Consider the following 25,331-nt stretch of genomic DNA (forward strand, 5'->3'; position numbering starts at 1 on the left):
CTTTTAGCGGCTCTTCCTGGTGCCGTTTGCTACAGTCATGCCCACTGCCAAATGTTTGACACACGTTCGCACTGCGATTTTCTAATACCAAATCTTTTTGGCCGTTGCCAATGCACTTCGCCCGCCAAACTTGTAGGTGGCTTTTGTGTGGAGGGTAATGTGGCAGCGCCAACGGAGGCGCCAGTCTCGACTGCATCACCCACAACCAGTCCACCCAGCAGCACAACACCAATCATCACTACCACCGCTTCTAGCCCCTCAACTACCGCAGCAGCAGCAGCACCAATTCTTCCTCCAGCTGAACCAAGTCGATACGATAGTGTTGAGGAACAACTGACTTCCGAAGAAATAGCCGAATCTCCAGCCAATTCAGACGCTGATATGGAATTGCCTTCAACTACTTCACAATACTTACTAACACCAGCAGCAGCTGATGAGGGACCACAAGCGGTGGCGGCCGACGAAGTACTACTGCAAGAAACAACCACTATCGCTTATGATTATCCTTATAAGATAGATGATGAATATGATGGTGAAGAGGCAAATCAACAACAGCAACGAGTAGAAGAGGAAAAACAACAGCAACAAAGTACTACTGAATACCAAACACAAATACAAGGTAACCAAGAGCATATAGAAGAACACTTAGAAGAGCACATAGACCATGCGTTAGAAGAACACGAACAATCAAATATTGCAGAACCACAGTCGGATAAAGAAGCACCTCATGTAGAAGATGGAGCGCAACAAGCGGCTAATGAAATTCAAAATGTTTTTGACGATAAAAATGTTGACGATACAGCTCATTATGATGGTGACATTGCTTCATATCCTGTGGACCAACATAAAATGGAACCACTTCCAGCTGCTATAGAAGATGAGCAGCATATTGAAGCAGAACAGGTTGTAGAAGAAAATCCTTCGAACGAAAATGAAATGCAACCAGTTACTATCGGAGATGTTCAACATGTTACGGAAGAACATCCTTCAGGCGAAATTGAAATACAAAAAATTCCGGTGGTTGATGAACAAACCATAGCTAAAGAACAAGAAAATAGCGAAACAACACCTGCTGTACAGGAGGAATCTCAAAGTAGCGAAATAGAAAGAGTGGTGGAGGCTCCTAAAGAAGGTGAAATACAGCAGGTTACTAAACTGCAAGTGGAAAATTACGAAGTGGCAGATAATGAAAATTCAGAGCAAAACACCGAGTCGAAGAATGAGGAACCAATTGACGAGGCGAGTCATATTGTAGAAGAAGTGACACCACCAAATATTTTGGAGGAACACATTACCGAAGAAGAACCAGAGCATAATGAAGCAACTACCGTCCCGAAGAAAGACCGTTATGAGCCAGAAAGCAGTGAAAATAATTCAAAATCAGAGGCAGCACCACAGCTGCAGTTCCAAGGGGAGAGTGGTCATTTGGAGGATTCGCAACAGCACGGGCAAAACCAACATAATGCCGATGAGTTGCCAGTGGACTCAACACAGCCCCATGATGCTACGGAAGCGCTAAATTCATTGTCTTCAGAAAACCAATATGTAGACTTTCACCCCGAAATGGAAATGTACGAAGATGTTGAAGAAGAAGAAAATGCGGCCGACTCTGGTGCGGACATAGTTGACGATACCATGAAATTTGATTATGAAACAGCTCAGGAGGAATTTAATGCGGAAAATACGGAATCGACCGACATTGGTGAAAGTTTCTCTGCAACTGACTTACCTAATTGGGCGCAAGAATCTGACAAATCACCAGTAGTTGCCTCAGCGACGTCAGAACTCGATGTGTGGCCTCAAGCGCAGTCATTTGATGCTCATGAAAACCAGAATGAAGCGAAAATCAGTCAACAACAGTTGGAAGAAAACAAAGTTGTAGAGCTACATGAAAATGAAAGTAAGACAGATGAACAGTCACAACAGTCACAACAGCCACAGGCGGAAGAAAGTACTTCGGGCGATACAACAGAAGAAGCTAAAAAGGTAGAAATTGAAAGCGTTACAACCGATAATGACTTAACCGCAATCAATGTAAACTCAGAGGCAGCCTTTGAAGAACAAGAACACAGCAACAATATTCAGAGCAGCAATGACGATTACCATCAAAACAAATTCGTTGCGCTTGATAAACTAGCAACAACAGAACGAATTGCACAAGAACCGCAGCCGGATAATGTTATAACACCTGAAGCCGTGAAGCCGCAATCAAGTGGAGAAGAGCTAATCGTAGACGAAACTAAGCTGCCAACAAATGATAACGTAGTTGCTGATATACATTTAGACACACAAACTAATGGGGAAAGTTTAGTAGAACAGACTGACAATAACCGAGCGGACAGTGAACTAGTAACCGAGGGACAACAGATAACCGACGAAGACGATGCCGGTTTGTTTCGAGCTGTGGTGACAGAGGAAATTGCTGCGGCTGATAGCGATGTGGCGGCCAGCGAACTAATATACCAGCTTGCTGACAATGAAGAACTTTCGCATGGGCATATACTTGCTGCCGACCAAGAGACAATCGCAACCCAAGCCAATGCACAAGAGCATATCGCAGAATACTCAGATCTCTTGAATACTCCAAATGCGCCTGAGGAAATAGTTGCTCAAACTGATGAAACATTGGCATATGACAATGACGAAGAAGAGCCAAGTATTAAGGACCACGTAGAAGATCAGGTAGTGGAAGAAGAGGCGGTTGTTGAAGAAGCAATAGCAACTACAGAAGCGCCAATATTCCAAGAAACTGATGAGCAAACCGAAAGTGCAACAGCGATTCCCAACATTGAAGAAGTAAATGAAAATGACAACCAAATTTCTGAAAGCAAAACGGAACGGTATGGTTTGGGCGAAGAAGGCATTGCTGAGTCTGAGATTAAAAATGAAATCAATTCTGAAGTGAACAAAGCTGAAGAAGGGATGCACACTGAGCAAGAGTTGAATAATGCAATTTCACAGGACAGTGAAAAAGATATTCCCGCTTATGGGGCTCCGTTGGAATTGAACAGTACAAATGAACTCTTAACTGGGATTGAAAATGATGGATCAATTGATCAGACCCACGAGATTGCTGATGCAATAGCTGGAAATTCAAGCCCAATTATGCAGGAAAGTACAGTTGAGGATCACAAATCCATTGAAGATACAGATAAATTTGAACATAGTAACAATATCGAGCGGTTTGAGCATGACAGTCATACTGAGCAAACAAACCACAATGAACAAATCGATACTATTGAAGTAGATAATTCTATTCATTCAACTGAAGAAGCTGCAAATATATCAGAAACTTCAGTGGAATTTTCGCTCAACGAGAATGACGATAAAGACCCCATAGCATCTGTACCTGATGTAGGCAATGGACAACAATCGATGCAAGAACACATTAATGAGCTCTACAACAACGGTGATCAACCCAATGCTGATACGGATATTCATAATGAATTATTTGAAGAGCAAGAGTCTTTCGCTGACATTTTGAGTGATCTGATGTCTGAGGATGTGACTACAGTCACACCATTGGAGTTCGTTACAGAAGTGGAAGGCATTCGCTCGAAAGAAGATGTGAATATCAATGAAAAAGAAAGTGTTGGCGCCAAGTTGGAGATCCCTGAGCAGCATGTACAAGATTTGATCGCAGCGGATACTAATATTGTCGAGGAAAAATTAGCTGGACAGGAGCAGACGGAGACTACGGAAGCGCACGATAAAGATAAATTTATAACATTTTACCCTGAAGCTGAAGACTTGAGCGAACATTCTCACAACAATATCGAAGTGCAAAATGAAGCAGAACATACTACAAATTCTCCAGAAGATAAGAATACTAATGGAAATAGAATGGAAGAAACGGATTACACTCTCTCGCCTGACGAGCTACCATTCGATTTGACATCCATCGATGATATACTACCACAAGAATTAGAATCAGACAGTTTGGTATTGGAGACAACCACTCTTCCAGCCATTGAACTCGCAGAAAAGGCAGCTTCTGGAGAGGAAGTTCAAAAAGCTCGACCTGAGGAGGCCACAGCCACTCCTGATGATATCGTTGAAATTACAACGCAGACTATGTTGGGCTTGGCAAGTCGTGTGACGTTGATGGAACCGGCTGCGCCGATTGCTACAACGCTTAAACCACTAATGACTGAAACATCGCCAGAAAGTGAAGCAACATCGGAACCGTCACCGATAAAGGAGTTGCCTGGTGCAGAAAATGCATTAACAACTAAACCACTTACAGGTGAGTGCAAACACATAAATTTAGAATACAGTTATTCAAACAACTTTATTTTCCGCAGAAATACGTAAACGTGTTGAATTGGGAACGGAAGCCATTTCGCTCGGTCTTGCCTGTATGAACGACAGACAATGCCAATTGGCCGATCCTAATGCTGTGTGTAATGCGCGCGGAGTATGCGATTGTGCTTTAGCCGAACCAGCAAGCGAAGTGCAATGCAGCGCACAGAGAACGGGTTGTGCACCCGGAACTTTCCAGGTAACTTTTCAAACTTTTCCCTGTGGGTGACTTTTCTTATAGACTTCTAATCCAAATAATTTTTATATAGTGTCGTTCAAGTGGCGTCTGTATATCGTGGTTCTTTGTATGCGATGGCAGACCAGACTGCAATGATGACTCTGACGAGGAGTGCACATTCAATGCGCGTTCGAATCATACTTGCCCACAAGAAGCCTTCCAATGTGAGCGCAGTGGTCGTTGTATCTCACGCGCCGCGAGGTGCGATGGACGCAAACAATGCCCCCATGGTGAAGATGAAATTGGCTGCAACTCCTTGAAGGCAGGCGAATGTCCGCCACATACCTTCCGTTGCAAGAGCGGCGAATGCCTGCCCGAATATGAGTACTGTAATGCGATCATTTCTTGCCAGGATGGCAGTGATGAGCCACCACATTTATGTGGGTCGCGTTCAATGCCGACATTCTTCCTGCGTCTGCTAAATGCCGGTGGCCTGTTGGAAAACGAGGATGCATATTGCCCGCATCGTTGCAGTAATGGGCGTTGCCGTTCGACTGCGATTGTGTGCTCGGGTAGAGATGGCTGTGGTGATGGCACCGATGAGCAGACATGTTCCGTTTGCAGTATGTTTGGAGCAGAATTATTTGCTAAAAGTAATGAGTAATTAATATAATGTTTTCTCTACACTTTGTTTTAGGATGTCCTGCGCCAATTAGCAACAGCTTACCTAATTACCTTGCCAGGCATCGTCCAATGCCGTTGTGGTAGATTGGAGCATAAAGAAGGGATTAGTAACATGAAACATGAAAATGTATACCCCGAAATGGATTGGACTGAAATCTTACTACAAGGGGAACATGAACTTTTGGCGGCTTATTTTTGAAATGTGCTAGAAAGCGTAAAGCTTTGTAGGAAGTGCGTACGCCACAACAACATATTGCACATAACAACAACGACTTTGATATTCCATGCGCCTAAAATTAGTTCGTAAGCTTATTTATTCTATTCGTAAATCTATGTCTAATCATTACAATTAAATACTTCAAAACAATTGCCGCCTTGCTGGCGAGGAATAACGAAAATGCTGTGCCAAGTAGTAGATTTGATCGATCGCACGCATGGGGATGCTATACCTACGAATGGATGCAAGTGCAAGTGCTTTAGATTAACTTTAGAATTCCTTGTTGTTGCACAAATTATTCTTCGATTCGGTGATGTAGGCAATTGTGTCTGTGTTCACACAAACACGCACATATACATATATACACACTCACAACTCCTATTTATTTGAAACTATTTATGATCATTTTCAACTCCATTTTCTTCCATTGCCAGTTTAATTTATGATATTTAGAATTAAGCAAATGAATTAAATATAAAGACGAACCACTATGAGAAATGGAAAAACAGAATTTTGTTTAATTAAATAAATTAAAGTAAATAATTGCTTATATAAACTGATATAATACATATTTGAAGAGAAAACTCAGATATTGGAATTATCAATAATGCAGTTGGTGGCTGCTCACATTGCAACTTTAAATTTTTTTATGACTTTAATATGGCACTAATTGATATGCTAAATAATTTGAAACACTAAAGCGTGATTTGTAAATACATATGTATGTAAGTAAAATTAAAAAAACAAAAACAAAAAAGAAATAATTAATTGCATAAAGCTGTACATGCCATTAAGGCAATGGGCTGGCAAAATACACACACAAACACATGTATGAACAAGTGCATGTAATAGATAAACATATGTATGTGTCTAGATTCATCTAAGAATTGAGCAGAATCAAATGGATTTCACTATTGAAAACGTGCATTTAGGGAACTGAGCAAGACCAAGACCAGGCAAAAAGCTGGAGAGAGAAAACAGAAAAACAGAGGGAAATAAGTGTATGTAGGTATATATTTAATAATGAAAGTGTAACACATTGAAAGTTAGACAATAAAAATAAATTGCATTTATTAATAATTAAAATTTAATAAAAATAATTAATTAAAAGTTTAATAATTTCCATTTTTTTTTTTTTTTTGCTTTAAGAAAACTGTTGTACTGCTCTGTTGTTAAGTTGGGTTAACCCTGCGTGGCTGAATGCCAGCGATACCAGATGGACGATACTGACCTTTATTAAGATTTACAGACCACTACCTGTGCGTCTACCCCGCCTTCGCTCGAATCAGGTTTGCGGTCTTTGGCACTGATTTGTTAAGAAGCGACCACGTTGGCTCCTTGGAGCACAAGATCTACTCAGATTTCTTCGGAGATCGGGTAGATTTAAATAAAACTAAAAGAGAATCCAAGTGTAGTTCAATGGACTTAATTAATGTCTGAGTTCTGGACTTGATAGTTGTCCCGACAAAAACAAAAAAAAAGATTTACAGTAGTCATTACGCAAGATGTCAACGCTTTTGGCAAATCTAAACAGCGCAGGAGAATCTATTTTTGAGATATCCTGCATACTTTTAAATTGTGGCGCTCCCGCGCAAGGGCGTTTTGATAATGCCGAACAAAGACACAGAAGAAGCTCTAAAGTTTCCACTGTAACCTCTCTGAACTTCCTGCATTTGTCGTTGCTAGCAATAGATTATGACCTGCCAGCATACCTATGATAGTTATGCAGTCTTTTCGCGAGAGCGTAAGTACGAATTGAGTAAGTTCTTTGTCGTTAGTTCTAGACATGACTTTTTCAGTTTTGCATGTCGTCAGATTAGTCCACGTAGCTTCCGCTTACTTCTTCATGCAGTCGTCCATTTCGTTTTAAATTATATTTTGCGGTTTTTGTTTGTCATTCTCTTGTTCGTAAGGTAGGTTGACATCACTTTTAGCTATCTCATCTACTATATTGTTTCTATGTTGCCTTTCTGACCCGGTACCCAATAGGTGTGCAGTCTCCTGTTTTCGGTTAGGCTTTCTATGACTTCCCTGCTCCGTTGGATATTTTTGAACTTAATGCAATATGAGGTTATTCCTTTTATTGCTGCCTGACTGTCCACGCCAATAATAATTGTTGAGTTATTTTCAGTTTTTGTGTTAGCTAGCTCCGCGACTCTCCTAATAGCAAAATACTGACCAGAGCTTGATTGGATGTTTTATTTCTAGTAATGAACAGCAAATACCCGCTCCCGCTTCTTCTAAAGTTTTAGAGCCGTCTGTGTAAATATGAAAAGTTCTACAGCCAGGCTTTATGCCTTTGTGCATCCATCTTCTGCCATTGTAGTATGAAATCTTCCTCTCCAATTAAAGCGCAGAGTTATGTTGAGTGAGCAACCTGTACTCTTCATTCCTATTGAAATATGTCCGAAGATTCTGTAAGTAAATACTTCAGCCCCCACTAATCTTCCCGCGGATTTTGCTGCAAGATCTTCCGTCATAAGGTCAATAGGTGGTGTGCTAAGTATTATATAACTTCTTGTGCCGCCGTAGGAGTGGTTTTCATTGATCCTGTTAAGCACTGGACAGCGAGTCGCTGAATCCTCTCCAGTGACATTAAATATTTCAATTTTCTTGTTGCAGTCCACCATACCAAGGCCCCATACAGCAATATCGGTTTGACTATTGCCGTGTAGCACCAATACATCACTGAGGGCAATAGATTCCAAGTAACGCCCAGAATTATTTTGCATGCATACAGCGCATGACTTTTTCACCCTTTCTTCAACATTGTGCTTCCACAGTAATTTACTATCCAGTATTACTCCAAGGTACTTTGCATGCTCTAGATATACTTGCTAGGTGGGCAGAAAAGTGTGGTCTAGGAGTCCACCCAGGCAGAACTTAACTCATATTGTTCACGAGGAAACACAGAATCCCTTAGCTTAGTCGAATTATGCTCGAGGGTGAAGCTCTTGTGATTTCAGAAGAAACCAAGTACTTAGGACTAACTATAGATAGGAAATTTATTTGGAAGTCAAGCATCTTAGAAAGAGTTAGGAAAGTGAACCTAGCTTTTTATGCCTGTAGGTAAGACCTGGGGAATTAAACATAAAGTTGCTCATTGGCTTTATACTGCTGTCGTCAGACCCATTCTTCTATATGGAAATGTTGTCTGGTGGTGTGTTATGAAGAAAAAACCTCTTCTAATTTATTGAATAAGGCGCAGAGATCAGCAGAATTAGCAATGTGTGGCGTCATGAAAACCACGCCATCCATGGCTTTGGATATCATACTACATCTGCCACCCCTGGATCTCTTCTGCAAATACTCAGCGACCTATTCCGCTTTAAGACTCAGAGCGAGCTCACAATGGAAGAGCGTCACACATGGACATTCCACCATCTTAGACTCCTATACGGATATAGGCAGTGATTGTGATTATGACCCTCCCATTCTCTGCTTCGAAAGGAATTTCTCAATGAAAATCCCTTGTAGACTGAAATGATTTGAAGAAGATTTATCACCCAACACACCCGGTAAGATCTACACGGACGGATCTAAAGTGGTCACCGGTGTAGGATCAGGATTATATTGCGAAGAGCTTTTTATCAGTGAATTCTTTAAAGTACCGGATCACTGCAGCGTTTTTCAAGCGGAAATAAACGTTATTCATGAAGAGATGGTTAGAGATAAACAGTATCTGCATTCTATCTGACAGCCAAGTTGCCCTACGGGCTCTGGATGCATTCCAAATAACATCAAGGAGTGTCTTACATTGTCGCCAATCTCTTAATGAAATGGCCAAACAATATCGTATTATCTTATGCAGAGTTCCACAGAGATATATCAGGGAACTGTAGGGCTGATCAACTTTCAAGAGAAGGTATCTCTATGCTAAACGTAAATAATTGTAAGTGGGTACCTCTCGCAAGTTGCAAGCTTCTTATTAAGGACGCACTAATCAGTTATGTAAATTAAAGATGGATTAGTTCCAATTCCTGGGAGATTGCTTGCCAAACATGGCCAAGGCTAAATTTACGTTCATCCATGAATGTTATAAAATTGAGTAGTCTTCAAATTAGGACCTTAGTATGGGCCCTCACAGAACATTGCCTCATAGGAAATCATGCAAGGAGATTAGGTGTTTACGCGCATGATTTCTGTCGTAGCTGCATGAATGAGAAGGAGTAGGAAACAATTCAACACCTTTTTTGCACAAGTCCGGCTCTAGCCAGAAGCAGGAACCGATATTTAAGATCCTCCTTCTTAATGAATATAGATGATCTATACACTTTAGGTATCAACAACCTTTTACGCTTTGTTCAAAGCTCAGGGTGGTTCAATCTGGAAGGGGAAATGTAGCTTAGCCCCTGCGGCTCACAGCGGATCCATTTCATCGTCTAAGTGGCATCGCTGTCTCTTTGGCGATGCGGCTTCTAAACCTAACCTAACCTACTTTGCATGATCTTTGAGATGTAGTTGATTGTTGCCTAGCCTCGGGAGGTTCCATGCCGGGGCCTTATACTTCTTAGTAAAAAGGATCATGCCCGTCTTTTCCGCGTTTCTCCCTAGAATTATGCGAGATGTCCATTGATAGAAAGTTTTTAGAGTGTTGTTCATCACGTTGCTGATGGTGTTCAGGTACTTTCTCGTAACTACTATAGGAGTGTCACCTGCATATGCCACTAGTTTCGGTACACGTCCATGGAGTTTCTTAAGTAGTCATTTTGCTACAAGTAACCACAATAGCGGCGATAGTACCCCCGTGCCGAGTACCTTTGCATGTATGTTTGGTAGCATTTATGTCGTTCCATTTCACGCATATCTTCCTGCAGACTAATAGCTGATTTATCCATAGATAAGCAGCGGGTTGAACATTAAGTGACTCTATTCTGTTAAGAGCTCCTGATATATCTAGAAATGCTCTGTTGTTAAGGCAAAGTATTTTATTCCAACGCAGTAGGATACTCTGGGACCTTCTATTAGTACTGTGTGTAGTTGGTAACATTGCTCGGCCTTGTCTCATGGGACCATAACGAAAGCGTATTTTCTATTTTTTTTAATTTAATTTCATTTACATTTGGGTAAATGTTCTGCACAAAGCTTGCAGAGGAGTGAGCTACTGCGTGAGACGGTGCGGCTTTTTTTCGTTTCCGTCTTTCTTTACATTCTGTTTATATGGTGGTGTAGTCTATCCATATGAGACTTTGCGTTTCTATTGATCAAAGTGGCAACTGGTTCGATGCCAACGTCACGTTCGGTATCAGTGTTACGAACGTACCGAGACGCATTAACTACGCATCGTAATATTTTATTTTGGTCGGTGACTGGCTGCACTTGCTGACAAACAATGGCATTCGCTGTCAAGGATATGCGCTTAACTTTGTGACCATATAATGGACCAAGCTCAAGAATACCCTTTGAAACATAACATAAAGAGCTTTTAACCTGACAAAGAAATGTGATGGGTCTACATATATACCCGTCCAAAACAACCATTATTCCCTTCACTGGCATACGGAGGGCTGGAAGCCAGCTGAAGGCATAGACGCTATATTATATGTCCCCAAAATAAAGCGGTCTTTGCCGAGGACGGCATAGTTCTAACAAGTGCTTGAGTGCGGTCTATGCAGGAGGGCATAGTCCTAACTACTGCACTCAATCACTAGTTAGAACTATGCCTTCCTTGGTATAGACCGCTTGATTTTGGGGACATCCAGCTAATATGTATCCCAGGACATAGGGGTATACCAGGGAACAAAGTAGCTGATGCTTTGGCTACAGATACTACGGCCTCGATATTAATACCACCCGAGCCCTTCCTTGCAATGGGATAATACATCATCAAGGAGGAGGTTAGAAGCGATGAGCTAAGGAGACAAAACTTAAGCTGGCACCAAACTATGGGACTAGGTCAGACGAACTCCTTGCTGGGGGGTATACTCAAAAGAAGTTCAGGCAACACACAACTCTCCGTAAGCCGTAAGGACAAAAACATATGTGGATTTTCAGACACAGCGACCGATTGAATATAGGAACTTAATGATTTGCTTATTGAGTAACAAAAATAATTAACTAATAACTAACTGGTACGAGTAATACTTGCGAGTCTATGAGAGCCATTTCGTATCGCGCGTGCGCTATTATGAAAGCCAACAATTTGATAATTTGTTTACTGCAATAATTAAGAAACGACAACAAATACCAAAACAAATAAAAACAATCATTTTTTTGCACGCATTGCAATTTTCGCAATTAACATTTGAGAAAGCGCAAACTCACCACCACCTGTGGTTGAGTCAGAGCGGGCTCAGTGATGAGAGATATGTATGCAAGTGTGTGTGTATATTTGTATGTGTGTACCTTAAGCACGTTGCTTGCAATTGAGATTGTAAAACCGTTCATTCATTCATATTTACGGTCGGGTAAAACGACAGTGGGTAGAAAATAATTTTTGCCGATAAACTATACCTGGAGTATACAGGTATTAAATTAGAAGATGCAGAATTGTATATTACATTTATAGGCACATTAGGGCGGGTCGATTTAAAAATCGCTCATTGCTCTGTTAAAATCGTATTCTAGGGATCAAAATAAGAAACTTTGCCGAAGGAACCATACCTCTAAAACGAATTCTGATGTCCCCCAATTTGGGTCGAACGAAAAATCCCACTTTGACCCATTCAGAGTGCTCCAATCGAGTCCAAATATATGACCGCCCCCACTAACTTTGGACGGCCGATCCACCCATGCCAGTGGCACACCCCCTGGAACTCCCCTGGGGGGTTCCCCATACAATCATTTCAAAATATCACCATTTTTGGCCTTTACATGAGAAAAGAAACTAAAAAGTTCGACCCAAGTTGGGGGATATCAGAATTCGTTTCAGAGGTATGGTTCCTTCGGCAAAGTTTCTTATTTTGATCCCTAGAATATGATTTTCACAGACCAATGGGGAATTTTTTTACCTCCCCACAAATCGACCTGGCCTACTGTATATACATACATACATATTTTGGAAACTTTTTTTTATTTTTTCTTATTGTAGCAACGATGTTCTTACATAGATTTAATTTTTTTTCTTCATTTTCTAGATATTTATGATTAATTTTAATGTTGCAGCGCTACTGAGCAACTTCGATAATTTCGAAGAACAACTGGATGCACGCGTTTTGGGGTATCAGGAACGAAATCGATTACATTGTCCAGCACGCATTTCCAATGAACACTGTTGCCAGGTCAAAACTTCAACTGTCCTGTGGAACCTTTTTCTTCTATAAAAAGAAAATTATTAATACATGTATCGTCAAAGTGGGAAGACGTTGGTCCTGAGTACCTCTGATTTTATACTTATTTTGATTTCATACTTATTATACATTCCATATACACTACTCCCTTATCCCTACAATGTTCCATGAAAAACTACCATTACCTGAAAGTATTATTCTGTCATTTCCTTCTCGTCGCGTGCCGCTTACTCTGTCACACCTTCAACGTATCATACCACAAATCTTGATTTTTTTCATGCAGAAAATAGATGGTATTCGCACACCGTAAGATCCGGATGGTCTAACACTTGAATGCTGCACTTAGCTCGAAATCTCATGCTTGACAACGCAAAATGAGCCGGACTCAAGCACTTGTGCTTCTGTAATTCGGATCGTTTTTTCCTTGTTCACCAATGGAATTCATTCAGTTAGAACTTTGTGTGATGTTGACTAATCATTTGATCTTTAGGATCATTTATATTAGATTTTGAAACAACTGTCGTAACTGCTTGATTTGCTCATAAATATATTTTTTTAATCTCAACTAGGTTGAGGTTTTGTGATTGGCGTTTCCTTTTAACCCTCATCCTGCGAGGTTATGTATTTTTTCGCGAATATCGCTTTGTGATTCTGCTTTAGAATATTTACAAATAAAATGAGTCTAAATATTTGAACGGGTTTTCAAGTTTTTCATAAAATAAAGTACACAACAAATTTTAGTTAAAAAACAACAGAGGAAGCCTAATTCCGGACCAAACTGTATATACTCTGGTAAATTTTAGAAAAATTGCGGATGCCTGTTATATTTTATATAAAGGGTTGTTAAGTTTCAAGGGCCGGTGTTGATTTTGAATAAAATACAATTTTTTTTTTAATTATTGTCATATCTCTTTATTATGATAATACTGGTATGGCTCAATTACATATGGAAAAAATATCGGTCAAATAGCCGCCGCGATGGTCCAAATTTTCGATGACGCTGAGGCATAACTGAGGTTCTATGCCGTTAATGTGCCGAATTATCTCATCCTTAAGCTCTTGAATTGTTGCTGCATCAAATAACCCCAAAGAAAGAAGTCCAACGGTGTCGTTGACGTTTAGGTCTAGTTCACATTCAACATCGGCCCTTGAAATTTAACCACCCTCTATATATTTATATTTTGGAATCAAACAAACTCATAAATCATTAAAGTTATAGCGGCCGCCGTAGCCGAATGGGTTGGTGCGTGATTACCATTCGGAATTCACAGAGAGGTCGTTGGTTCGAATCTCGGTGAAAGCAAAATTAATAAAAACATGTTTCTAATAGCGGTTGCCCCTCGGCAGGCAATGGCAAACCTCCGAGTGTATTTCTGCCATGAAAAAGCTCCTCATAAAAATATCTGCCGTTCGGTAACAGCTTAAAACTATAGATCCCTCCATTTTGTGGAACAACATCAAGACGCACACCACAAATAGGAGGAGGAGCTCGGCCAAACACCCAAAAAGGGTGTACGCGCCAATTGTCGGATCTTAGTGAAGTGGGGAGCAACACGTCTACCAATTTTGGGCATTGTTGTTGATTGATTTTGCCGGTTTTCGAAACTACCTTGGATAATAAATAAAATGTGTACCAAGTTTCATTGAAATACCATATATTAATTTTGCTCGAGTTGTATTGCGCACGGATGCATAGACGTACGTCTTTCTTTGCCTTTATACGTACTTTGCTTGCGGTCGCTGGCGTTTTGCATGCGGCATAGCCTACTTAAAAAAAAATGTAGAAGAACAATTCTACATACATATTCTTGGTGCTTACACCTCTTTTGGAGCCCTTTATGGAGGGACCTACAGTTTTAAGCCGAATCCGAGCTGCAGATATTTTTTATGAGGAGCTTTTTCATATCATAAATATACTCGGTAGTTTACTAGAAGAACAGTTACTTCATGCTAATATAAACTTTCATTTTTTATAAAGAGGTTTTCAGATATAAATTTTCTTATTAATTTTTTCCCGCACTAGGTACAACAAAGTTAATAAGTGTATTGCTATTTTATTAGTATAAGGACAAGTTCTCCATACAGCATGACAATGGGCTATGAGCCTGAGTGTGTCCCACAGTGGACAGTGCCGTTTCAACCTCACCTAACCTTTATTAGTTGCGATTATCGAGTTAAGACTGTGGTTTTGTTGGATTATTATTAATTTAGTCAACAACTGCAAACCATATCATTCATTAATAAATTTAAGCGGGAGAGAACCAATGAAAGCCTTTTTGTAGTTAGAGGCAAACTAAACGTGTGTGGCGTGTATTTTCCTGCTGGGTATTTCCCTTCCACAATTATTCACCACACTCATATACATCCCCATAAAACGGTGAAGAGAGTGCTTACGTCCATACCCTTTCATCAACAATGAGTGTATTGAGGTTGGGAGACGCCTGAGCACATCAAACCGGACATCCTTGCGAACAACAAGGATAGTATTGAATATTATGAACAAATATTTAGAAATATCACATAGTGCCAGACAGTCGCATACCAACCACTAACGGTGACATATTTCACGGTTTACAAGGCTGAGCTGCCAGCCGTTCGTTTGCAATCAACTAACTTATATTTTTTCTCACATAAATTACTAATATTGCATACATATCTAAAGTGTAAAAGTATCAAAAATGTGTTAAAAGTGCTGCGTATATTATTATAGGTGTTGGGAAAAAGATGCAGAAAAGTAAATGAAGGCGTTGCGACCGAAAGTGAAAAACACGTAGGTTGAAATGCTGCTGTGCTTTAAAGAAAATCATTGCTCCATTTCATACATTTCATCTGTGTGCGTATGCACGTCATTGTCGTCCCTCGTCTTCTTAGCTTTGTGACGGTGAATAAGTGACAATCACGCAATGAAAAACGCACAGTTCCAAATAAGGTGCACTTCAAGAATTTTATATTTATACCCGCGCGCATTTGAGCTCAAGGGTATTATAATTTTGTTCACAAAATAGTTGTATGTAACAGCATAAAGGAATAGATAAATACAGATATTCATTAATAGTACATACCAAATACCAGAATAATCTCATCTCTGTCCCGCCGTACGTTTGTGCCCCCGAGAACTTGATAATACGAGTATGTAATAAAAATGTGTTAATATGTTTCAATAAAATCTGATACACTTATAACTCTGTACTCAAGGCAGTTTTGAATACAACATTTGTGGAATCGGTCAATATCCACGCCCACCTACCATATAACGGTGTTTTTTAAGCAAGTAAAAATGGCTTACGTTTGGACGGTGCACATTTTAGCAAAATTTAATTTGGACTGACTGCTAATTTTTCGAATCTAAGTCCTGATCCTGATTTTCCGAATCTAAGTCCGGCGGCCGCCGCAGCCGAATGGATTGGTGCGTGACTACCATTCGCATTTCACAGAGAGAACGTCGGTTCGAATCTCGGTGAAACACCAAAATGAAGAAAAACATTTTTCTAATAGCGATCGCCCCTCGGCAGGCAATGGCAAACCTCCGAGTGTATTTCTGCCATGAAAAAGCTCCTCAGAAAAATATCCGCCGTTCGGAGTCGGCTTAAAACTGTAGGTTCCTCCATTTGTGGAACAACATCAAGACGAACACCACAAATAGGAGGAGGAGCTCGGCCAAACACCCAAAACGGGTGTACGCGCCAATTATATAATATATATATATATATATATGTATATATTAGGCCGGGTCGATTTGTGGGGAGGCAAAAACATCGCCCATTGCTCTGTGAAAATCATATTCTAGGGATCAAAATAAGAAACTTTGCCGAAGGAACCATACCTCTAAAACGAATTCTGATGTCCCCCAATTTGGGTCGAACTTTTTAGTTTCTTTTCTCATGTAAAGGCCAAAAATGGTGATATTTGGAAATGATTGTATGGGGAACCCCCCAGGGGAGTTCCAGGGGGTGTGCCACTGGCATGGGTAGATCGGCCGTCCAAAGTGAGTGGGGGTCGGTCATACATTTGGACTCGATTGGAGCACTCTAAATGGGTCAAAGTGGGATTTTTCGTTCGACCCAAATTGGGGGACATCAGAATTCGTTTTAGGGGTATGGTTCCTTCGGCAAAGTTTCTTATTTTGATCCCTAGAATACGATTTTCACAGAGCAATGAGCTATTTTTAAATCGAGCCGCCCTAGTATATATATATAAGTCCTGACCCAGAGCCATCTGGATGGGGGACACTGGAAATTCACTTTTGATGTTGCATTTGCGGTCACACGTTTTCGTCAGCATTCGTTGCTTTTGACGTTTACTTCTTTAAATTTGACAACACGAATAAAAAACACAAAGCGTGTCGCCAGTACGGAAAACAAAAACCACTCTATCTACCCCGTCCGCCCCTCTCCCACGAACAAAATGTTTCCTTTACAAAAAATTATCTGTGAAAATCAGGACTATCAAAGTCATCGACAGTAACAAATGAAATCATTATACCCGCACCCAAGTTAAATTGTACGAAAATATAAGCTGGCATAAAAATTCGATCCGAACCGAATTTAGCACTTCCTTATATTTTTTTACTGGCTTTCACTTATTTATATGAAATATGATTATAAATATTTACTATAATAATATATAAATAATGGTATAAACGGAGTCAAATCACTTAATGAACTTCGTCGGGCGGAGTGATATCATCCGCCGATATTCGACGCAACATTTCGCTCAGTCAAATGGAAGTAAAATGAAATTTGCATCAAAAGTGAATTATGAGCCTCAAATTATCACAATATTTTGTTTAAAATATGCAAGACATTTCTGCAAGTGAGGCAGTAATTTGTGAAGAAAATTTGTTTACATTTTTCTCTAAGAGTTTATTTTGTCGACCGGCAGCAGCGGCAAAATCGCAAATTGTTATTCACGACGAACTTCATCAGACAAGCTCCCATACACTGCGATCTGTTTTATAGTGTAAACACATTGACAAAGGCACTCTACGACATAGCGACAGAAAGTCGTTTTCGTGCCTGCAAATGCCAGGCCAGCTTCATAAATATTTTGAAAGCGGCAGCGACAAGGAAATCAGCTGATTTAGAGGTTTGGCGTTTTAATTCATTTAAAATTTGTGTGGCTTGCATTTGTGTTTGGTTAAGGAGAAATTAAAAGGAACTTGTTGTCATTTCGCAGCAGCGATTGCTAAAATTGAAGTTTATGAAGCATATAAGGAACTCAATGGAACTAAGCTTAGATGTTTCGTTCGTTTAGTTAATATGACTGGGATTTTTCAAGACATGCATTAAGCAGCTGAAGGGAAAGATGAGCAACATTTTCATAAAACAACTAGGATGATCGTAGGGAGCTTCAATTTACTATGGACCCTTTTACAATCAAGAATGGAACGACTTTCTGACAGAACAACAATCGACGCCGAAACGCGCTTGACAGTAACTCTATTGCAAGGAAATGTGAAATGTTTATATTCTTATCCTTAATGCATGAATAATTTTAGATTCTTGCCACTGGTACGTAACGTACAAGTGTTTGCTTGGGCTTACAAACTTGTCATTTCACCTTGTTCACTTTCATTTCACCAACATCATATATAATATATGAAACATGTGAGACTATTTGCGTTGAATTGCATGAGATTTATTTGTCACCTCCGAACGTTAGCGAACTTAGAGAAATTGCAAACAAATTGTATATAAAGGCTGGCATGGCAAATTGCTTGGGAACAATCATTGGGAAGCACATTCGAATAACCAGGCCAAAAAATAGCGGATACTTGTATTATAAGTGCAAAAAAACGTTTAGAATTATTTTAATGGTAGCCTGTGATGCTAATTACGTCTTCACTTACCCCTTCAACATAATTGCGGCGGACAGCGGGTAACGGATTGACGGGTATCCGCTGTCAAAACTAGAACACATTTGATAGCATACTCGGAAAATTGCGCAGAAATGCGGCGGGGACTGATTTCTTGCCGTCGGTTATTTTTACGGGAAAATAATTGTTGGGTAAGAAAATAATTGTTGGGTGGCCAACTAAGTAATTGTGGATTTCACTCATAGATGGCGTCAGTTGCATTTTTAGGTTTGTAGACCTGGCATAAATGTAAAACACATTTTGTTATTTGATGGTTGGCAATTCAGCTATCAATCATTAAAAAAAGTTTTTTGATCGGTTGCGTAGTTTTCGTTTGACGTTCGTTGAAAACTTGAAAATCAAAAGCAACATTTTCGTCATATTTTACTTTTTTATTTCCGCAAAGGGAAAACCGCATTGCAAGGAAAACCGAATTACGAGTAACAGCAGCGAAATGATCCATTTTTAAAACGACACATAACTGGCGATGGAAAATGGGTTGTTTACAACAATATCAAGCGGAAAAGATCGTGGAGCAGGCCAGGTGAACCAACTCAAACAACATCAAAAGCTGATATTCATCAAAAGAAGGTTTTGTTATCAGTTTGGTGGGACTACAAATGAATTGTCGACTTTCAACTCTTACCACCCAACCGAACGATCAATTGTGATGTCTACATTGAACAACTAACGAAATTAAACAATACAGTTGAAGAATAGCTGCCCGAATTGACAAATCGAGGAAGTATTGTATTCCAACATCACAATGCAAAAATTATTGGAGCTCGGTTGGGATGTTTTGCCACATCCACCATATAGTCCTGACCTTGCACCATCTGATTATTTTTTGTTTTGATCTTTACAAAACTCCTTGAATGGTAAACTTTTCAATAATGATGATGATGTCAAATCGTACCTGGCGTGCGATTATGATGCTGCCCGAAATATGGCAAAAGGTCATTGATCAAAACGGGCAATACATTAAGGGATAAAGTTATTTATTATTATTATTATTGACATGTTCAGGTGTTACAATACATATAGGTATATGTACTAAGAACTTAGTCTATCTACAAAAGATTTCCACATATTCCGATTGCTGGCTAGGAATTTTAATTCATTGAATGGCTTTTTGGATTCCTGGTTAACGCATCTACGCCAAGTCATTTTGGGACGCCCTCTGTTTCTAGTGCCTTGCGGGTTCCATTGTAAGGCTGAGTAGACTATTTCATCGGGTTGTTTTCGGAGGGTGTGCCCGATCCATTTGTACTTTCTGTGCATTATTTCCTTTTCAATAAAGTTATTTAGTTCCATGAAAACATTGTTCTTGATTTTCTAAAACTATCCGCCATTACTTAGTTGCCCACCCAATAGATTCATTTCTATTTTCTGCGACTAGTTAAAGACCCAGGCTTGCTTTTTTGATAATTTCATGACAATTTGTTTCTTTACAAACAACAACAGGCAAATAGCAAGCAAATAATATTCCATTCGTACAAGAAAATCCACAAAATTTCAATAATTTAGAAAGACGTTGTTTCCTTGCAAGCGAAAAGATCTCACTACAAAATTACAAGTAGATCAGCTGATCACCGCCCCTCAACCCGTTACCAGTTGACCCGCTGCAATTGCATTTGTGCTTTTGGAATTATTGGATGACATTTTGGAAGTACCTTACGACACAATTTTACCAAAAACACCGACTAACGTCCCATTTTACTACGCCGCTGACCCACGGTTGGCCATCCGGCTCCACACCCTATTTTTTCTTGGAACCATCGGTAAAGAAAACAACCGTCAAACCTCCCTAAATGCATTCTGGATTGCTCCATTACTTACGCAATGGAAATCTGGCATCAAATTTCCTTCCAAATGAAACTATGGGTATCAGGTCGACTTTAAGTACCAAAAACAGTGCATATTGCTCAGATAACAACTTTAAGATTTCTCTGTGTCCCGAAGTTCTGTCTTCGTGCCAGAAACCATATTTATGGAGTTTACGCATTGTTTTTATTGCTCTCTATTGTATTTTTAGACCCAAGGGGAGCAAACCAAGCGTAGTATTTAGAGTAGGTTGTATCCATGGCACCCGTAGTGCATAAACATACACTTCTTTGCAGCCTGTATAGTTCTCGGAGTGTGGAATTAACCATGCTGCAGAAGCCTAAGTGATGATTGGTCTGATAAGTGCTGTGCATATCCATAGGACCACAATATGTTTCAAACCCCAAGTTTTACCAAAGGCTCTGCGGCATTGCTGAAAAATTCTTAATGCGCGAACATTTTATTTACTTTGAATATTAAAAGTTAAATATTAAATAAAATTGTCTTATAATGATAAAAACATTTTCATTAAAACTTATCTTTCTTCGTTTTTCGCCATGTACACATATTGCATCAGATTTTTTAATGATACCTTCGTTGCTTTTTGTTGCGTATCGAGAACATCAACGACGCTTTTAGGAACACAATACATCGCCAAAAATTTCATTGTTGCGTTTAGGAACATCATACTTTGTTCGAACACAAAGCAACAGGTGTTTTGAAAAACGTCCTTATTCATAACTTCATAAAGTTATAAAATGAAAGAAGCTATTTACCATTAAACTTGTTGGTGGTCACCCCGCCCTCAATGAAAACATACAGGACCGTTGGAAAAAAGAAACGAATTCCTTGGAATCATATGCAAACGCACTTCAGCTGCATTAAAAACTAAAATAATTTCTTTCCAGTAACGCAATGTAACACACATTTATTTGAACACTCGAATATTTATTAAATAAAAAATGTTCCACAATCAGAAGCTATTCGAAAAGATTCTTATTTCATATAAATTCATAGATTTATACAGGGTCTGGCACTCGAAGTGTAACCAATCGCTCACGCAGCTGATGCACAGGCATCAGATGTCTGTTAGTTGGCTAAATGACAGTCCAGAGTATTGTTTACAAGCGCGCGGAAGCATTTTTTCGGGAGTAAACGCGAAAAAAGAAAATCAGTAATGGATTTCAAACGTAAAAGTGTAATTGCATTATATTTGGCAGGAAAATCACAAACTCCTTAAACGATAGGGTTTATTTGACCGACCGCTCATACGCGAATTTGAGTCATCGATTGGCCACCAGGAGGCAGCACCCGCCACAGGTCATGGTTTGGGCAGATGGGCGCTTTCGAATCGTTTTCATCGAACCTGGCGTCAAGGCAAATGCGAAATATTATCGGGAAAGTATTCTGGAGGTTGCTTTGAAGCCGTGGGCAGACAAACATTTTGGTGGCAGACCATGGACTCAGCATCGTCTCACAAAGCTCAAGCGAACCAAGAATGGTTGAAAAACTACGTTTCGAACTTCATAACACCTAACAATGGCTCTCAAATACACCAGGCGCGAATCCGATGGATTATTCTCTTTTTGCCATTTTGGAGAGCAAGGTCCAAACTTAAAGACTCACCAGCTTCGAGGCGCTGACAAAAATCATTGTCCGCAAGTGGGTCAAAATACCTGCAAGTCACATTCGGGCAGCTTGCGAATCGTTTCTGTACCATCTCAAGGCCATAATCAAGGCAAAGGGAGGTTATATTGCACAAAAGTAAATTAATTCTTAATTTTGTATTATTTTCACATATTCTTTACTTTGAATTGAATAAAAGTAATTTTCCAAACTAAATGTATGGCCTTTTTATACTAATGGGCACTTGATGCTAGTTACTAACAAAAATCACTTCATGTTTTTACCAAAAAATAATATCACTTCATGAGCACATTCGAATATTAAAACACAAAACAATTAGATCTATGACTCACATAAATACCAATATACTCTTCAAGTGTTTGCAATTATGAATTATTTCAATTTCCACGATTGATGGAAGGTCCTTTACTTTACTTTTTAAATTTATTTGAGTCCAGTCCTCGTGTTTGATCCAAAAATATAGAACATATTTTGGATATGCTTGAGTCAGTTTAATCCAAATATTTTGGAATTTCTCACTGTCCTTTTTCTGATAATAATGAGGAAAATAATGAAAATTATTAAGAAAAAATCATAAATTATGTTGACGTGCATTCAAAATAGCTCCTCGGATCATTTCCGGCTGATACCGGGTCTTCGTTAACTATTTCCATATCTCTACATTTTTTCATCCAATAGTGCTGAAAAATACAACACAAGACATTCTTATAAATAAATATATTGATATGTAAGTACATATGTCAATAAAGCAACGTTTGTAAGAGTGCATACATATACATATTGTATATATACATATATCACGTAAATATTTTACTAGCAAGTATGTACTCGTATATTTTATGTGCCTTAAATTTTTTTGTTTCTTTTCATTTAATTTTATACGCATTTCCACTTTAGACTCAACTCTAAATTACATTTTGATTGGAAAAAGCCTTTTAATAATTACTTACCGTCATGGTATGTCATGTTTTAACTGTATTTTAATACTTAGTATTAGTAAAAATATTTATTTGGAAAGGAGCTACAGCTGATCTTTGAACTGGATCCTCTGAAATTAAAAAACTAAGCAGATTTCGTTAAAGTAATTTTAAATCTAGTAATGTATCCAAGGAATAAGCAAAATAACTTTTTTTGACAAAATGGCGGTTTCTCAAAACAAACAAAAAATCGATTTCTGAACAAAATTTCGGCCTTAAATTGTTTATAAAATAAAATTTATCGGTGAGAAAAAATCTTCGACTAAATACTAAAAAATATATTTATATTAAGAAGTTCGTGCGAAAATTTGAGACTAATCGGTTTAACCGTTTTCACCGACTTTGAAAACACAATTTTGAGAAAAACGCGTTTTAAGTTTGAAAAGCACTTTCAAGCACTCTGAAACCTCTTTTCAAATTTGCGTGTAACTTCGAAAATATTCACCGGACCGATATTAAATTCTCTGTATGTGTTCTTAAATATATGTACATTAAGAAATTAAAATAAAAAAATTGATTTTGTGAAAATTCTAACTGTATATAATTCCTTAAATGTAGTCGTATAAGCCTTGAAGATGATCCATCTCAAGGGCGTCTAAAAACAGCAACAACATCAGAAACCGTAGAAAAAAGTACAGGATATCGTAGTTGAAAGTCGTCGAGTGGCACACCGAGTCGTAGACCGTGAAGCCCTAGTAATCTCATTGGGCAGTGTAAGCGCAATATTTTGATTGAGGTATTAGGTTTCAGAAAGCTGTGTGCACTATAGGTGCCACATTCGCCAGCAAAGGAACAGAAACACCTACAAATGCGACTGCGAACAATAATATTCAACAAAATTTAGAAGGATAAAGTAGATTTTGTGCATCAATGCATTACTATGGATGAGACTTGGGTTTATCACGAAGAGTCACTACTCTGATTGAAATATTGAAATTTTGTACCAGTTGATTGCTTAAATACTGATTGTTATAATTTGTTGTAATATTTCATATTTTTGATGTGTTGAAACGCTACAAAGTCATTTTTGAAAAATTGTTTGAAACGTGCAACAGACTTTAGCAGTTTGAGATTATTATTACTTCTATTTTATTCCAAGATATTTAGATGAAATGCCCAACTTCAAGTACACCAGTAAATTTTAACAGGTCTGAGGACAAGCTTTTCAGTATTTAGTAAGTAGCAATTGTTTTATAAGTAAGCTTATAAAGGGTGGTTAAATTTCAAGGATCGATGTTGCATGTGAACCACACCTAAACGTCAACGACACCGTTGGACTTCTTTCTTTGGGGTTATTTGAAAGAAAAGGTGTACGTCGATAAGCCAGCAACAATTCAAGAGCTAAAGGATGAGATAATTCGGCACATTAACGGCATAGAACCTCAATTATGCCTCAGCGTCATCGAAAATTTGGGCCATCGGATGGAGGCATGCCGCCGAGGCCATTTGGCCGATATTTTGTTCTACACGTAATTGAATTACACCAGTATTATCACAATAAAGAGAAATAACAATAACTTCCTTAAAAAATTCTATTTTATTCAAAATCAGCACCGGCCCTTGAAACTTAACCACCCTTCAGATAAGGAACTATTTGCATTTGATGGTTTTTGGAGGTAGGCCGCGAAGGCCGCGGCGGCCATTTGGTAATTAAATTTATAAAAAATATGAAAGTTTTGATTACGCCTTGATTTTTGGCTTATTTCCATTGTATTTGGAGGCAAAAAAAATTGTATGGTAATTAAATTCAATTCCCTTGAATAAGATGGTTCGTTATTCCAAACACAAGAACTTTTGTTTCTGATCTTTCATTTTACTGGCTTACTTCGGATTTTTTGATCAAAATGGTGGAAAAACATAGTGTCCACGTCTGATTATCGCGATGCTATTTGTTCCGTTATAAGGACTGCCCATAATGAGTAATTTTACTGTACTTCTTCTTCTTAAATGGTGCGATAAACGCTTGTGCGATTTTGGCCGAGATACAATAAACGAGAAGGCTTTGCAGGATCATTTCTGTAGGCAGTCATCACATACTTTCAATGCAATCTTACTGTACTAGGTTGTGCAATAAATTTTACCGATAATATAGATACGATATATACAATTTTATGATTTGAAATACTTTTTATTATTAAGCACAGTTTCCTGAACATCAATACACTTCTCCCGGTAAGACTCCAATTTATGAATACCAACCATGAAGTGAGAATCTAGAAAAGCTACAAAATACGGTTCCATAGCTGTTATGATTCCATCATTTGATGAAAAACGCTTGCCACTTATAAGTTTTTTTGGGTCTGGAAACAGATGGGGGCCAAATCTGGTGGATACGGTGAGTGCTCCAACAATGCGAACTTTAATTCATGGATTTTAGAAATTGTCAAAATGCTCCTGTTACACGGTGAAGTGTCTTGAT

General features: G+C 38.9%; 2 protein-coding genes and 1 pseudogene across 2 annotated transcripts in view; all 3 read left to right on the forward strand.

Moving 5' to 3' along the window:
* The window catches only part of LOC128861137 (uncharacterized), a 44,062-nt gene extending 37,440 nt beyond the window's left edge, over positions 1 to 6,622 (forward strand). Inside the window, exons 3-6 of the mRNA XM_054099056.1 lie at positions 8 to 4,246; positions 4,305 to 4,501; positions 4,572 to 5,103; positions 5,178 to 6,622. Of these exons, the coding sequence (XP_053955031.1) occupies positions 8 to 4,246; positions 4,305 to 4,501; positions 4,572 to 5,103; positions 5,178 to 5,248 (5,039 nt within the window). The 3' untranslated portion in view covers positions 5,249 to 6,622. The remainder of the gene's footprint in view (positions 1 to 7; positions 4,247 to 4,304; positions 4,502 to 4,571; positions 5,104 to 5,177) is intronic.
* An 8,537-nt stretch (positions 6,623 to 15,159) lies between these two features.
* The window catches only part of LOC128860872 (uncharacterized), a 55,586-nt gene continuing 45,414 nt past the window's right edge, over positions 15,160 to 25,331 (forward strand). Inside the window, exon 1 of the mRNA XM_054098652.1 lies at positions 15,160 to 15,380. The gene's annotated coding sequence lies outside the window, so the exon portion shown is untranslated. The remainder of the gene's footprint in view (positions 15,381 to 25,331) is intronic.
* Positions 17,944 to 23,564, forward strand: LOC128861140 (uncharacterized; annotated as a pseudogene).

This window comes from Anastrepha ludens, chromosome 4, assembly GCF_028408465.1.
Source record: "Anastrepha ludens isolate Willacy chromosome 4, idAnaLude1.1, whole genome shotgun sequence".
NCBI classification, from domain to species: domain Eukaryota; kingdom Metazoa; phylum Arthropoda; class Insecta; order Diptera; family Tephritidae; genus Anastrepha; species Anastrepha ludens.